Source organism: Lethenteron reissneri, chromosome 71 (genome assembly GCF_015708825.2).
Source record: "Lethenteron reissneri isolate LAM-NWPU_2019-01 chromosome 71, ASM1570882v1, whole genome shotgun sequence".
In the NCBI taxonomy this organism is placed as follows: domain Eukaryota; kingdom Metazoa; phylum Chordata; class Hyperoartia; order Petromyzontiformes; family Petromyzontidae; genus Lethenteron; species Lethenteron reissneri.
Window position 1 is genome coordinate 1,035,907 of NC_083849.1, and position 17,378 is coordinate 1,053,284.

Consider the following 17,378-nt stretch of genomic DNA (forward strand, 5'->3'; position numbering starts at 1 on the left):
GCTCGCTCGCTGGGTCATTCACTCACTCGCTGGCTAATCCGCCGCGTCACTCACTTGCTGGCTAGTTTCATGGCTAACTTACTTGCTGGCACGCTCACTGGCTCGCTCACCGGATAGCCCACTGAGTCATTCGCTCGCTGGCTAGCCCGCTGCGTCACTCACTCGCTGACTAGTTCCCTGACTAATTCACTTGCTGACTTGCCGGATTGCTCACTGGCTCGCTCACCTGATAGCCCACTGGGTTATTCACTCGCTGGCTCGCTGGCTAACCTGCTGCATCACTCACTCGCTGACTAGTTCCCTGGCTAATTCACTTGCTGACTTGCCGGATTGCTCACTGGCTCGCTCACCGGATAGCCCACTGAGTCATTCGCTCGCTGGCTAGCCCGCTGCGTGACTCACTCGCTGACTAGTTCCCTGACTAATTCACTTGCTGACTTGCCGGATTGCCCACTGGCTCGATCACCGGATAGCCCACTGAGTCATTCACTCGCTGGCTAGCCCGCTGCGTCACTCACTCGCTGACTAGTTCCCTGGCTAATTCACTTGCTGACTTGCCGGATTGCTCACTGGCTCGCTCACCGGATAGCCCACCGGGTCAGTCACTCGCTGGCTCGCTCAATGGCTTGCTCGCTGGGTCATTCACTCACTCGCTGGCTAATCCGCCGCGTCACTCACACGTTCGCTAATTGGCCGGCTAACTCATTGCTGGCTCACTGGCTCGCTTGTTCGCTGGTTCACTCACGAGCTACCTGCATGGGTCGTTTGCTCGCACACTCGCTCGGTCACCCGCTGTCTTCATGCTGACTTGCTCAAGGGTTGCATGTATGCTTGCACACTGGCAAATAGATTAAATATGTACAGGAATGCAGGACGTTTCACTGTATTTGTAAAACAACGCAGACAGTGCCAACATCATTGTCACCACCTCCAGCCATGATCTATCCACTACTGCCTCCGTTCCTCACGGTCCTACGACACGACGCAATTCGGTGAAGAATATGGGTAGTTGTGCGAGTGAGTGAGTGCGTGAGTTAGCAAGCACGTAGACGGCTCGTGAATAAGTGAGCAGGTGAGCGAGCGAGCGAGTGAGCGAGTGGCTAGGTGACCGACCAAGCTAGTGAACATGTCAGCATCGAGTGGCTGACTGACTGAGTGAGTGACCGGGTTAGTGAGTGAACGAGTAAGCGAGTGACACAAAGCTCGCCCCACTTTCAAAATCCGTAATGCTCTCTCACCCCCCCCCCCACTCCTTTGTCTCCGTCTCTCCGCCACACTCGCCCCCATCCCCGTGCTTTGCCCCCTTGCTCTCCTGCCCCCCCCCCCAACGCCCCGCCGCCGTGGCGGTACCTGTCACGCTGAAGGCTCAGCGGCCCACGTGCCACTCAGAGTACGAGCGCCACGTGTTGGCCAAGCACACGGCCATCTACCCCACGCAGGCCGAGCTCGAGGCTGTGCAGACCCTGGTCACCGTCACCGAGAAGGCTCTGAAGCTCCTGTCCGATGATTTGGATACCGACGCCGGGGCTGCTGGTGCTGCTGGTGCTGCTGCTACTCCCGGAGCCGCCTCTGTCGGGTATTTTTAAATCCTTTATATTAAGTTTGCTTGTTTGCGCGCTTACGACCGTGCAAAGCTTTCGGTCGTTTTTTAACCCACTTCCCGTGATCCAATCGAGCTTACATTTTGCACACAGACTCGTTGTGTGTGACAATGCATTTTCGTGAAAAAAAAATTCCAAAATTTTACACTGTTTAGGGATAAATAAATATTTGTTTGCCAATTGTTTAATGCTGCCAGACAATCATCTGACCCATAGGTGGCAGCCATCTCAAGCCAGAGGACGAGAGGACTCTAGCCGCCCCGATGCCACGCATATAAAGGATTTATAGTGAAAAGCTTTGTTTTTACGGGTTATACTTGTTTTGTAGTTTAACACGTTGCACCCGATGAGTTGATGAGTCAATGATGACGTCACCCTGCTGCGGCTGCTGCTCTATTTAAGACCGGGAGCCAGAGCAGAGCCTCACCATTCTGGCGAATTGTCCGATGATGCTGGATGCAATTACCAGCGAAACGTCGTACTCAAAATTTTTTTTTGTTGTAAATGTTGTGGTTTCACGCTTCAACACACCGGTGGGCTAAAGCAGTGAACTATTTTGTCTTTTGTCAACGTGACACTTTTTTGCTGATTGGCCGTGTCGGGTGGTGGAGGGTTTACGACACATTTATAAATAACGCGATCTAAACCCAAAAACGTTGATTACGAATATTTTTTTGTACTTTCTGAAAATGAAACTTTTTTTGTTCAACGCAGGAAAGCCTCAAGGCTCTGCAGGACAGTCTTGCGGCTCTCTAGATTGAAAACTACTTTCTTTAGAACTGCTTATTGTAGTTTTGTCCTTCTCTCCCACACCTTGGCATGGCTGGACTATGTACGGTGAGAAAGGAGTACAACATACATACAGCATTGGGATGTCTGGCCGCATACCGGTTACATTCTATACTTTATTTATTTGTAGCTATTGGGAAACCGGAGAACCAGAGAAAACCCAAAGACACCAAGCGGGGAAACGTACAAACGGCACGCAGAAAGGCACATGGGTGCCGGGAATTTAACCCGGGCCCCTTCTTGCTGTCAGGCACGAGTGGTACCAGATTTGAAGCTTTCGTGACTGCAAGGATTCATATTCTTAGGTTTTTTTCGGTAAAGTCACGTAGGTAAAAAATTAAAATTACTAAAAGTAAAATAAAACATCATCCGCACATAGTTTACACAACAAAGGCTCATTCCTAACAGCGTGCTTCAGCCGCACCGAACCTCACAACAATTATATTCAGGGCCTACCTTGGCTCCTCCCACCCTCAACCAGTATATATACAAATGCTGTGTTCTTGGAATTTCTCTTACTTGATACAGCTATCGTGCTGTGACGGTTCCACCTGAAGACAGAAGCTTGTGTTGCCTCCGAAACGTCGTGATTTTTAATCTCAATTTTGGAGCTTTCGTGACTGCAGAAATTATCATTTGGTTCTTTCGGTTAAGTCACGTATAAAGATAAAATAATAAATTAAATACTAGCATACTACGACGTTTCGATTGCAACACAAGCAATCGTCATCAGGTATAAAAGAAATAGCAACAAAAATCTAACCAGAAAACTATAGACAGACACACAAGCAGACAGACATCACACACACAGAGAGAGAACACGTATCGGCAGAAAGAGAGAGGTCGTTTCTGTGACGAGGCCTTAAATATTGAGAGGGGGCCGGGTCGGAGACTTTACCGAAAAAACCTAAGAATACGAGTGCTACCGTTGCTCCCCACCCCGTTGTGTGCTTTCAGGGCTCCTGCTGCTGCTGCTGTTGCCGCTGGCGCCGGGGCTGGTGGCGCCGGCGGTGGGGCTGGCGGTGCGGTAGACCCAGCGGACCGCACGCTGCGTGGCGTGATGCGCGCTGGTCCCGTCGCCAAGGGGTTGCTGCTCAAGGGAGACTTGGAGCTGGCGCTGGTTTTAATCTGTAAGGACAAGCCGACCAAGACGCTGCTGGGACGCATCGTGCAACTTCTGCCCAAGCACCTCAAGGTTCCACTCGATAAGGGGGAGGATGGGAGGGGGGCTGTACATTTCAACGTCCATGATAAGGCAGCTCGCGCTCATTTGTGGCCGGGTCGCTTTTGAAAAATAGCTACATTGCTCAGAGGGCCTCGCCTGGTAAAAGACAAAATAGTTTATTGTTTAAAATAGTTTTAGACCTGCTCTTTGGTTCTTTCGGTTAAAGTCACGTGGTTAGAAATAAAATAAAATAAATCACGACGTTGGTATGTGCTGATCACCCGCCACACACGCGACCTGTCAACAGACTTAACAACAAGCGGTGTAGCCCATTCGTAGTTACGGGACTGGGTTTAAGAAACTTGCGCTGTCCGTTTCAACTGCCGTCCCAGGAGATGGAGTCGAACTTGGATTGCGAGTCCAGTGTGATGAGGACATGACACCCACAGTAGCATCACATCATATATCTTTCCAGAACAGGTCTGTCGGGAAGACAGAGTCAGAGTGTTCCCGACAGACCTGTTCTTCACCTGAGGACGGCTGTTCTTCACCTGAGGACGGCTGCTTGCGTTGTGGCCGAAACGTCGTGAGAATAATTTTATAATGTTTTATTTTATTATTTTATTATTTCCCTTCTACGTGACTTTACCGAAAGAACCTAAGAATATGAATCCTTGTAGTCACGAAAGCTTCAAATCTAGAATCAACACGGTTAAGTCAGTTGGCAGATCGCGCATGCGGTGGGTTTTCAGTGTGCATCCTCCCACCTCTTTTCCGAGACATTCGGCCGGACAGCGTGGAAGAGTAGGCCAACAACGCCCTCCTTAAGAGGTGCTCTCTCTGTTGGGAATGTCTCAACGGGCCGCCCCTTCTCCGCCAGCGTTGCCGCGCTGCGGGTTGGGTGGGCTGCGCTCTCTGACCTACGAAATTTTCCACTCTTGACCCTGCAGACGGTGCGTGCGCAGGCGGTGGCCGAGAACAAGGAGTCGTTCGGGGTGGAGAACCAAGCCAAAGAAGCAGCCCTGCTGGTCACCTGGAACCGGCCGGGGGCACCGACCCTCACCATCACCGTCACGCTCACCTGCCCCCTCATCCGTGAGGAGGCCGATCGCAAAGCCGAGGCTGACAAGAAGGCCGCCGCCGCATGTCGCCGCTGCAGCTACCGCCGGCGCGAGCGTCGCTGCCACAACCCCGACAGCCGGTGCCAAAGGTGCCGCCCCTAAAACGGCTGTCAAGACCGAGTCAACAATGCCTCCAGCGGCGGTGAAAAGTCAAAAAGGTAGTGTGAGAGCGGACGCCGGTCGCTGACGGTCGTGTTGGCGGTTTCCGTTGTGTCAAGTGCTGCTGCGTGATCGTAGCTTGTCGGTTAAACGCCATCAGTATTACCTATGTCTTTCTAAGGGACGGCAGACCCAACAAAGTGCTGGAGAACGCAAAATGTAGCCCAATTTTCACCCGGGCAACTGTAGATCGGCACATTACTAAGTGTGTCTGACCTAACATTAAAACTGACAGTTAAATATTTAAGAATCGCAAGAGACAAACAAATATATACTTTTAAAAAGAAGAATAAAAAAATGTTTACTTACTTAAAATGTCATTAGTGTAAACGTACACCGCCCTGATGCTTGTATTGTCGGCGTTGATGTCACCTAACCCTGAACCTTTTCCCAGTCTTCGCCATCAAGAGAAGAACAACTTTGTAGATCCTTCCGATAGATTCTAAACAAGCGCCACCCTCTGCATAAACATAACAACAACAACATTTAGCTTGCGCAGTAAAAAGAAAACGCTTACAGATCACAAACAACTCACGTGGCAGGGAACAAATTGCAGTCACTTCCCCATGCAGCACTCAGCATCGCCATATACCCGCCCACCCGCCCGCGACCGCGTTTGTCGGTCAATCCATCTGCCTACTCCACAACGGCTTCCCCTCTTGACACCGATCGCCACGACTCCGTAATCCCCGACACTGTCCCCCGTTCCGGGCAGTTCCAATCGGATCCCCAAACTACAGGGGACGGATCTCTGCGGCGTTCCAAAACGGCTCTTCAAATATTAGAACCCTTCGCTTTCGAGCATCTTGACCGCACGAATCGGGCGCTCGAACTTGCGTTTCAATTCGTGGTGCGTGCTGTTGCTCCTGTCACGTCCGTCATCGGCGTCGCGAGCGCTTTCATTGCAGGGGCTGCACCGATCCCGTCACCTTTGTTGCAGCTGGCTAGTTCGCGATAGCTGCAGCCAACGTGGATTCGAGACGCATCGCGTAGCAATGCTATCAATTTTTTTCCTCACACGTGCGTGTGTGTGTGTGTATCAATTCTCTCCGAATCGAATTGTGACCCCGAATCGTGGCATGAGGAAACACGGACCGACCCGTCGATTCAAAGCTCCCTTTCATCGCTCGCTCCCTCGACTCCGAGCTACGTTTGCCATCTCTTCCCCTCCGTAGCAGCTCCCCCCGTTCGGCACGGAGCGTGACGAACCGATCTGGTGCGATCGTCAATAACACTGGTCAACAACTAAAAAAACACTTTTTTCTGGCCTGGACTTTTGCAGCTGTTCTAGACTAATTTCAGGGTGCTGATTCCAAACCTGATCTCAGATTTGCTCTATCACATCTCATTTTATCGGCATACCCCTTTTTCATTGATTTTACCCGAAATTAATTCCGTCGCTTATGATTGCAAGTTGCGAGTTCAGTGGCTGCTTTAGTGTTAAAAAATGGTTCCTGTATTTTTAGAATAGTGTGTTTATAATATCATTTACTTTAGATATCCACATTTATTTAATATTTTTCTTCCGCAGTTTTTATTGACAAAATGCAATATTTGATATCTCAAAAACCTGATGTGATAGACAAAAACTGATGCCAGATTTGGAATCAGCACCTCAAAATTACATTAAAACCGTTGGAAATACCTCATGCCAGACAAAAGCGTGTTGACCAGTGTAGTAATAAACCCCCGGTCGGCTGTCCCGTGCGCTTCCGTGCTATGCTGCCGTGCGTTTTTCGGCACGATGTTTCCCGACACTTTTCGCGCTGCGCCAGTTTCCTCGGCGACCGAACGGAACGCCTGAATTTGTTCCCCGGGTTCCTGCGTAAGCGTTGCCAGCCGCTGCTGCAGCCTGTCGTAGGCCGGACGGTGTTGGTTATTTGGTTCGTTGGGGACGGAAAACAATCGGGTGTAGCCAGAGGGAGAAGCTGGAGCAGCCACAGAAAGCTCCCGTCACCTTGCCGAACAACGACGCGGTTCAACCCACGAGCGCACGGGAGAGTTGCGTGCGGCACAACTGCGGGAAGAAAAACCTCCGCAAGCGACGGAAACGAGCGCGGTTGTGTAGACGTGACACCGGATGTGGTTTACGTCCCCAAAAAACGTCGCACATAATGTTAGCGATAATAACACCGCCTCGAAGAGGTTGTTTTATTTCCTTTGAAACGTTTGGGTTCAGAACTGATCGCACCAGAGCTGATTCATTGTTCTTTTCGTGTCGAATAGGCGCTGCAGTTGCCAGAGGGAATGTGGTGATAGCGCCAAAGCAAATCGCACGTGTTGAAACTGATTTGGCTACAAGTGTCGGAAAACGAACAAAAATCTGCGGCCGAGTCACTGTCAGTCTTTCATTTTTTTGCCGCTGAAAATGTTATGTTCGCAGATTTTTCGTTTTTCAAAAGCCGTGCAAATTATCCGATCGCCGCACAGCGTAGAATCACACTGCCAGCCCGCAATTCCCTACGCCTCCCGGTGTTCCCAAAGGTGAATGAAGGCTGCATGGGGATACTGCAACACATTCTCGGTTACAATTCTAGGTTGTTATAACGGAGGCGACGGAGAGAGTTTGAGTACACCTTCGGCAAGCGGCATTCTGCGTGCCAGCCTGTGTCAGACCGGCCGTCCGCTGGGAAGAGAAACAACAACCCAAGCCAGCGGAACAAAATAATTTCAGCGAAACAAATGTCCATCACCGTTGCCGTCACTGTCATTTCTACCCCAAGTATTGCCTTGCTTTGAGCCCAGATGCTTCACGTTGCAATAATGCTCAATTTACTAGCTTATTGCGGGGCTCTTTAATCTGACGGACCGCCTTGATCGTGGCCCGTCTAGCTATGGGCCGCTCGCGCTTCCTTTTCCACTGCACAACCGAGCCACGCCTGGGGGCGTTGCCGAGCCAGCTTGACGTGGCTCGGGTCGTTTTTTTTCCACTGCGGAATCTCAAGCCGTGCCACCAACGACCTCGCCGTTCCCCCCGCCGCCCTCCCCCCGAGCCAGAATGGGACGTCCCCTTGAGGCCAGCGTAGCACGGTTTGCTTCCGGCTCTGCACGGAAAACGGCCAGTGGAAAAACCACCTGCACAGTGAGGGCCCCAAGCTTGCTCGGCTCAGATGTAGCAGTGGAAAAGGGGGCGCAAGTGGACACGGTTTGCCGAGACGTAAGGAGTTACACACTCGTGAAATCAAACCGCGATGGACGAGAGAGAGAGAGGGCTATCGGGAGGCGAGGGGCGGATTGACGGTTGTGTGTACAGACATTATCACTTTGACGCTCTTCGACGTAAAGGGCGGTGGGGTGGCACAAAGCGGAAACGCTCGTGCGCCACAGTAAGAAGGACTGGGGTTCGATTACCGAATCGGCCATCCTTCTGTGGGGAGTTGTGTACATCCTCTCTCCCCCTGTTCTGCATGGGTTTACTCCGGATTCTGTAAACGGCTATTGACCAAAACAACCCAGTGCTGATAAATTGGCTTGCAAATGAACTCAATTGGGATTGCAACATCGCCCCAAGACTGAACTTGGCAGGATCTTCCAGCAAAGAGAGTCTTGAGACTCGGTGAGGCTTTCCTGGGTAAAACAAGCGCTGGTGGTAATGTCTGTACACTGGACCCATGACATCACTATAGGAATTACTGTGGTCTTCCGTAACGTACATTCGGAAGAAACTTTTGTTCATTTGGGTGGAGCCTGGCGAGGAAGGGAATGTACACCGGATGAATTGGCTTGGAAGGTCCCTCCGCCCCGTCGTGCCAGTCTGGTGCAGAGCAATAATTAGTCGTGATGGCGACGGCAACGGCAATGTGACCACATTTGCATCGCAAAATCAAAGGGAAGAAAGAACGTGTTCACCGAAAGGGTCCAGAGACCATACGATCTTTTGGAAGACAAGACCCTCTTGGTTTTTCTCATCTTATTTTCTTATATATATTTGTCTAGCGCTTTATTCCAAGGCGCTTTACAGCAATTCTAAAATTGTAAATAACATGAGTGGTGTAGATAGTGAAGAGTGTTATTAAAAGTGGTGGTGTGGTTATGGTGACGGTGAGGAGAACAAGCGGGAAAAGTTAAGGAGGTTGGGGACGTCCTGCTCGTAGTTGGGGAACGTGGGCAGCAAGCAGCGAGCAGTGGTACTGATAGGAGTAGGGGTAGTGATAATGGTAGAGGGTAGTGATTAGCGTAGTGATGGCGGGTTGGGGTACTGATGGTAATAGGAGTGGTGATAAAGGCAGGGGTAGTGATAAGGGTTGGGGTACTGATACAAATAGGGGTAGTGATGGGGGTTGGGGTAGTGATGGGGGTTGGGGTAGGCCTGCTCGTAGCTGGGGCGCCCGGGCAGGGAGTAGCAGTAGCAGCAGGACGATGATAGTTGTTCTCAGGGAGGAATGGAAGCAGCAGGTTTCCATAGTGAAGATGGTTGTTTTATGTCACGTTCTCATTGGCAGCTTGCGTGACACAACCAGCTCGGAGAACGGTTTTAGTTGCCCTTGCCATTCATCAGCAAGTCGTAGCCGGTTCCCGCAGTCGATTAGAAGTCGAAGGTCGAACGTTCTCTCCTTTCGGTGAACGCGTTTTTCCTCCGTCAAATGCGCACAAACACGCACCACAACAAAACAATCAAATCAACTTCCACTTGGTGCAAACGATTGCCGGGACAAGTGCTGTTTCGCGAGCACTTATTAAGACCGGCGCAGCACACCAGGGGATGGTGTGGCCAACGCCGCGCCCGGTCCGTCTTTGTTTCCCCAACGTTAATTCTACACGTGGGTAAAACCGCCCGGTTCATTCGACTTGAGGGAGACCCAAGACTGGTTCAGCAATCGCCACCGTTGTTGGTTGCGAATTGAACTCCGGTCGCCAAGTTCGTCGTGAGTGCTGCGCCACCGCTGTTGAACAACTGGGTTCGCTCGTTCATCCTAGACAGGCCGTTGGGGCAAGTGCTGCTAGTGAGCACATACTCTTGAGTGAGGTACATGCTGTTAGTGAAAACATACGCAGGGAGTGTGCTGCACTGCATTCAACACCGACCCCCTCCGCAGAATGGCGTTACTCAAGTTCCTCTCCCCCTAGCACCCCACCCCTTACATCACCTCACCCTTTGCCTCACCACTCACTCTCCTGCCCGCCGCCTTACTCGTCCACTCGCCCACACATCCGACCAGCCACGTTGACTCACCCCGCCTGCCTACCCACTCTCTCTAACTCGCCCAACCAGTCGCCCACCCACCAACCAACATACTCACCCGCTCAACGACTCAACCCAGTCACCCACCAATTCACTCATTCATTCACTCGCCGTCCCACCAACTCATCCACCCACCACCACCAACCCATCTACCCAGCCCACCCACCCATCCGAGCGTCCCACACCTCTTCAACAAGCGAGCAGCAGCGGTGACGTCTCTTCCCCCTTATCGCCACCTAGAGCTGACGGCGCCCACTCCAGACGGGCCGGACGCGCTGGACAGGCAGAAATGCCTTGACGCGTTGGCGTCCCTGCGACACGCCAAGTGGTTTCAGGTTGGGTTTTGTCCCCCCTTTGTACCCCCCCCTCGCTCCCCCGCCCGTCACCCTATTACCCCGTTAACCGCGCGTGGAGTTACTGTGTACACACACGCACGCACGCATGTGCCCCTTCCGTCCACAATTGACGGACGGGTTGTGGGGAGCTAATTGTTATGGCTGGTCACTGGCGTGTACCCCCTCTCTCCCTGCCGCATGGGGAGTACGGGCTACAGCTTGTGACCTGCTTGTTCACTCTCTCGCCAAGGTCACCCCCGGGGCCAATGCTGCCCCGACTGCGCTCTGGTCGCTAGCTTAACGGACGATGCGACGCGACAGAATGACTGAGCGGTGCTCTACCTGCAGATGCGTCCCTGTGCCACGTGCCGCAGGCTCCGATACGAGTTTGAGGCTTCGTTAAATTCTATAAGTAAATATTAGGGGAGACGTGTGTCGCCCGCCATTGTGAATTGGCGTGGTGCAAAGTTGTTAGACTGTCGTCGCGGGGGCTGACATCACCGGAGCGCCAGGATGTATGGCGCTCTGTGGTGAACGTGAAGTCCTCTTTTGCGCATTTAATGAAGATTCAAACTCGTGTTTGGTCAGCCCAGTCCACACGGCCTAGGCGTGCATATCTACAAGGTAGGAGCTGCTTGGGTGTTTTTTTATCCGTCGCGTCCAACTTTGCACGTTGGGCCCGCTTGGTGCCATGATCGCGATGCCCGGATCGGTCGGAAGGGTCATCAGTGGGATGCCCAGTTGAAGGTGGGGGGGGTGAATGGATAGACTTGCCCGATCACCATCGTATCTCCCGGTGTTGATAAAACGAGTACCGAATTGTGGGAAATCCTGCAGAGAGAGAGACACACCATGGGTCGTTGCCCCGCTGTAGAGCCAGCGACAGAATTTTCACCGCTGGTTCCCAAACGGTTGCCCAATAGCCCTCGGGGGAGGGGTGGGGGGCGGGGGGTGATGGGAGTTGAGGAAAGATCTGGGAGGGTTCAGAGTTGTGTCAACCAAACCCCCACCTCCCCCCTTCCTCCCACCACCACCACTATCGTGTAGGCCGCGCAGCATAGCATTTCATACCAGGGCAATTGGTGAAATGGCATCGGCATTGCTTGTGGGGGTGACCTTGATGTGTAGGTGGGGGGGGGGGGGGTCCATGCGCTGATACATTTTGCTGTCCGATTGGAACCGTTGTGAAGAAAAGTAATATTTATTTCCACACCGGTCTGCCGACGATTGTAAACAACGTGATGTAAGAATTTATAGTCGCACTCGGATGACGACGAGATGTGCTCGTAATGCTCTCGTTGGCCCAGAGGCACCGCGGTTTCCCGAACTCTCTTCCGATCTGCGGCTCGACTTCTGTGCGCCGTCCAATTGGACTACGATGGGGCCCACAAACTCATTTAATTTGGAATTCAAACACACGAGGGGTGGGCGGTCACCGTGCAGACTTCTGCATTTGCGCTGCTGCTCTGTAGCTCTCCGACGCGCGTCGTGCAGCTCTTGCCTTGCGTAGTTTTGTTGTGCGCCGTCCCGACGTTTCGCCACCCCCCCTCCCCCCCGACACGTGCTCACGGCATCTTCAGGAACTCCCCCAGTACGGGCAGACCTCGCCGAGTGCCACCCCCCCCCCCCCCCCCATTTCAATTCTGTGAGTGCTCCCTTCCTCCCAGGAAGGAAAGAATCTATGGGCATCGAGCGAGGTCTGCCCGTATTCGGCCGCACGTTGATATTTTGGTTTTCCCGGGCCGGTGGGGCGGAACGTCGGACTTCGTGCCGAACAAACACACGGTACAGGCCCGTAACAGCATCGGAGGGCTAGAGTGCCACAGTCTGCGTTGGGTCCATATCAACCTCACCCCAGAACCTTCACCTCTAAGCCCCCGCCATCTCTCACATCCTCCAAAAATTGAAGCTGCCAATTCCACGATTGCCCTCTGCGGCAATGCGAGTGCCTGGGCCCGGTTTTGGCGGAGGCTGCATCCCAGTGGCGTGGCTCAGCTGTGAAGGTTGTTGGGGTGAAATGAGTTGAGCGGCGAGTGCAGGGTTTTAAAGATATTTTTGCGCACCGTTCGTTTGGCGAGTTTCGTAAAGGAATTGGAAAGCACTTCCCCCCCCCACCCCCGTCCGTCTCTTGTGTAGGAATTCGTTCAATGCTATGATGACAACCCACGGTTTAAATTGCTTGTGACGATGCCTGTACGCTACACGGTGACTCCACGCGCATGATGTTGTCCCTTTTGTAGCCTTGCGGAACTGATGTGTGTACCAATATTTCACCGTTACCAAGCGGCGATTGCCGTCAGGTGGTATTAGAAGCTTCATTGCAGCTCGAAAGCAGTGATCATTTGGCAAACAATTAGCAACGGAAATATTTGTCGAATCGTTTTTTTAGTTTCGTCGACGACGATGACTGATTGGACAGAACTGGTAAAGTGTGACGATGTCAACGCCTACTACTGACCACGATCATCACTAATACTACAACCCAACATCATCGTAACTGCTATCACTACTGTCGTGATCACTACTAGGACCCATCACTGCTACCACCACCATCGTCGTTACCGTCATTGCAAACACCACCATCACTACTACCACAACCATCATCATCACTACTACTACCATCACCATCTAGCTGTGAGACTGACTGTGACGAGACGTAATTAGTTTGAATGAAGATGCAGACTTGAGATAATTTGACAACATTACTGAGACTGAAGTGGACTAAAGGAAGACCAAGCATGGTAATTGGCTGTGTGTGTGTAGATATATAAAGATTTAGCCAGGTCACTGATTGGCTGACATGATAATATTGGTGTACCCTTCACACCAACATTTAACAAGTATCAGTGACTTAATGTTTGCTTTAGTCAGTGAGGCTAGACTAAGAGAATTACTCCATGAAATCCACAGATAGGTTATGATAATTGGTTTTTTACCCTTTTATCTGGCAACAAAACCAATTATCATATTTTTGCTACTGGCAAATGAGGTTCCAATGGTGCCACAGATAGGTTGTCGTCGATCAGACTAAGACTGTGACTAAAATAAGAAATGCCAAGTTAAATCAACTCTGTTTACAAGTCTGCGATGCCCAATTATTTTTTTAAGTTGCAGAAAGTTGACCGTTACGGAAATTGGCCAAACGTCTCGGGGTAGGACTCTCCCAAATAACCTGCAGTTTACTCGGTTGGGAAAACAATTAAAATTGGTAAGGTCACCCTCTGGCTACAGTGGCCCATTGAGCTTCAGTGTAGCCGGACCCTCCTGGAAGAGAGTCCAGAGACTCACTTGAGGATTTAATGTGGCCAGACCCTCCTGGAAGAGAGTCCAGAGACTCCCGTGAGGATTTAGTGTAGCCGGACCCTCCTGGAAGAGAGTCCAGAGACTCACTTGAGGATTTAATGTGGCCAGACCCTCCTGGAAGAGAGTCCATAGGCTCCCGTGAGGATTTAGTGTAGCCGGACCCTCCTGGAAGAGAGTCCAGAGACTCACTTGAGGATTTAATGTGGCCAGACCCTCCTGGAAGAGAGTCCATAGGCTCCCGTGAGGCTTCAGTGTAGCCGGACCCTCCTGGAAGAGAGTCTATAGGCTCCCGTGAGGATTTAATGTAGCCGCACCCTCCTGGAAGAGAGTCCATAGGCTCCCGTAAGGCTTCAGTGTGGCCAAACCCTCCTGGAAGAGAGTCCAGAGACTCACTTGAGGATTTAATGTGGTCAGACCCTCCTGGAAGAGAGTACATGGACTCCTTTCCATCAGTAAATGAATAACTTAAATTAAATTTACTTAAATAGGGAGAATACAATTATCCCTAGTGATGTTATGCAACATTTTTATTTTATGTATGTATTTTGAACTTCGTTTGTACCATACGTGTAGTGCTAATCGGAGGTGCAGGGGCTGGACAACAAACTAAACACAATAAGCAGTTCTAAAGAAATTCGTTTCAATCTCGTATATTGGTGTAGTGTACAATGTAGTGTGTGTAATGTAGGGTGTAGTGTAGTATTATGTATGTTGAACTTCTTTCGCACCATACGGAGCCAACCGGGCTAATCGGAGGTGCAGGGGAAGGACAACAATCTAAAGTACAGCAGCAAGCAATTAACGAGATGCCAAAAACAATAATTCTCCATTGCGTAAAAATAATGTTATCCCTATACCATTGTCCTGTAGCATATATTGATAATGCCTAAGAATCAGTCATGATTATTCTTAGGTTTTTTCGGTAAAGTCACGTAGGTAAAACATTAAAAAAGTAAAATAATGGTGACGGTCCCACCTGAGGACGGAAGCTTGTGTTGCCTCCGAAACGTCGTGATTTTTATTTTATTTTACTTTTTTAATGTTTTACCTACGTGACTTTACCGAAAAAACCTAAGAATATGAATCCTTGCAGTCACGAAAGCTTCAAATCTAGAATCAGTCATGAGGCTACGAAACTATTGTTTATGGGCTTTTTTGTTGTCTTGCCAAAAACTTGACAGAGTGACAAAAAGAAATGGCTCCGCAGTTTGAAAGTCAGTCGATTCTTAGTCAAAGCTTTTTTTTTTTAGAAGGAAAGAAATCTATCTGTACAAGCCGGTCGTTGCTGCGAGTTTCAACTCACAACTCATATATTTGGCTAACGCGGTTATCCTCCCTTTAGAGCCTACTGATTTATCGCTCATCTCAGTCCAGCGCGAATCTTTGCATTATAAGATTCTCCTGGTAACCGTTTAACGTGAACCCCGTAAATAGTACAGCGTTGTGGAGAATGTAGTAAAAAAACGACTCGCTTGAGTTGAGTAACAGAAATCGGTTATCTCCACACTGCTATCGGCTTGCGATGTCCGTCAATGCAAGAGTTTGTTGGTAGGGTAAACGAACTGAACATTTACACCTGAAAGGTCACCGTGATTGTCTTTTGCTCGGGAAAAGGAACTAAAAAATGAAATGTGCCGACTTGGATGAACGCAAAAAATTCCAAGAGGTGTTTCTTTTCCCCCCTTGTTTTAATCGGTGGAAACATAACTAAATAACATGCCGGCTTTTCGCGACAGAAGTGATATTTGCGGAACGTGTTTGTCAAAATCTAAAAGCCACCTTTTGCATCGACAAAGAATCGCCCTTAACACATTCGGCGGCCAAAGTGACGCTTGGCTCAATTTTAATTCCGATGGGTTGTCTGAAATTCTTGTATCGAGGCACGGACCTCAAAATCCTGAGCGCGGGCTAAACTGCTGAAGGTTCCGCGTCTTTTTTTTGAGAGTCGAAAACTGAGCGGTCATCAATGTGGTGTTTTGGCTGAAGTCTTCCGAATTGCCCCGTGCACTTCTTAATGGCGCTCAACTCCGGCAATTCACTCGTCAACCCGGCGGGGGGCGGCGGGGGGGGGGCACCACCTTCCGTCGAAAACAAAACCACAACCGCGTCACCTCACCTGACGCCCCCCCCCCCCCCCACAACGCCTCTCTCGGTCGTGTCCAGCTCCTCCCACCTCTTATTGCCTGTGAACAAGAAGAGGCGGAGGTGTAAAACTGGCGCGGTTTGTCCTGGTCGTGCCACGGCGTCTCCTGGTTCGCAGGCAGAGGGAATTTGCCCTGCCGCCCCCTGATTTGCACGGCAAAACTGGATCATGTGACACCCTCCTCCCCCCTCCCCCCCCCACAATATTTTTCTGAGCCATGAAGCGATGGTGCTGATTTGCTTGGACCGGCGGGGGGTGGCGGGGGGGGCGATTTCAACCACCCAACGATCTTGAAGGCGACGAATCGTGCCGACGCCACATTGCATTGTGGGCTTTTCTCATTCTCTGTGGCAGCGAAGTCCACTGGTTTTTACCGTTGGTTGCCACGGTTTAAATCAGAGGCTCCCAAACTGGGGGACGAATAAACAAAAACTCCCAAGCATTTTCGTCAACAACAACAACGCAAGGGGCAGTGTTGATTGATGAACGTGCAGAGCTTTGGTTATTTGCGCGCCACCGCCAACGTCGCAAGAAAGAATAGTTGAGCTCGAAAACTGGGGAGCTACGGCTTCCTATTGAGAGCGGAAGTCGAGTCCTATTATTTGTTCAAGGTGTGTCCCTCGGTCCAAATGAGGTTGAGAGAAGCTCCCCGTTGTGCATTCGGCTTGCGCCGCTGAATGGCGTTCGGCACACGGATGTGTGCGGCGTTTCGCCCCCACGTGCCGGGAGCATTCTTTCGAGACGAATGCTGTTGCCGTATAATGGAGGGAGAAAGCGAGCCGCTCCATTCAGTTCCTCAAGAAGCTGCTATCGCTACGTGGGGCTGAAACGTCAGGAGCTGCTATTGCCACGCGGTGGCGGCGGTGACGGCATCGGGGGCGCAATCCGAAAAGCGCGGCGGAGAGCCATGCAGCGGCACAGCCGTGAACAAAAACAACCGCACGCAGTGCTTGAGGAGGTCAGGGAGGAGCAGAGGATGAAGCCGTTACGTGAATACTTGGTGCAGGCACGAGTGTGGGACGCAGTCGGATGGCTCTTTTGGACAAAGCCAGACAACCTGGGGAAGTTTTCCCCCTCTCGAGACCAGACATCTCCACCCCGTGTCGTTCCAAAGAGTCTTGGCCAGGATGAGCACAGCAGTTGGATTGGGCGTTTCGATTTGCTTACTGCCCCGGGGGGGTGGGGGGGGCGGCGGGGGGCGGGGGTGGGAGGTTCGAGGTTCGCTCACAGGACTGCTGCTGATGGCAGGAAAAGTTAGTATTGATTTGGCGGACGAAACAACTTCAAGCAAAAACCTGGAGAACTCGCCCCTCTGGTCCCAAGTGCCGTTCTTCTGGGTCGGGCCAAGTGTTGAGCTTTTTTTCTCTCACGCTTTACGCCACGCACAACTTTCCCAGCAGTCGTCTCGAGGAGTTGCAGTGAAAATCGGGGGGTTGGGGGAGAGGTGCTTCAGGAAGCTCCAATTCGAATCGTTGGCACGTTAGGTGTTCGTGCCATTCTTCACGGCGCACGAGGCTTTCGTGAAGGGTAGTAGTCACGGTCATGTCGATTTGGTTTCGCCAGGAGAGTCTCATTTGCAA

At 51.2% G+C, this 17,378-nt stretch overlaps 1 protein-coding gene across 1 annotated transcript in view; it reads left to right on the forward strand.

Annotated features, from left to right (window-relative positions):
• The window catches only part of LOC133361145 (interleukin enhancer-binding factor 3-like), a 46,119-nt gene that overhangs the window by 7,098 nt on the left and 21,643 nt on the right, over positions 1 to 17,378 (forward strand). Inside the window, exons 4-7 of the mRNA XM_061580013.1 lie at positions 1,365 to 1,576; positions 3,348 to 3,585; positions 4,506 to 4,681; positions 10,262 to 10,352. Coding sequence (XP_061435997.1) covers positions 1,365 to 1,576; positions 3,348 to 3,585; positions 4,506 to 4,681; positions 10,262 to 10,352 — 717 coding nt within the window. The remainder of the gene's footprint in view (positions 1 to 1,364; positions 1,577 to 3,347; positions 3,586 to 4,505; positions 4,682 to 10,261; positions 10,353 to 17,378) is intronic.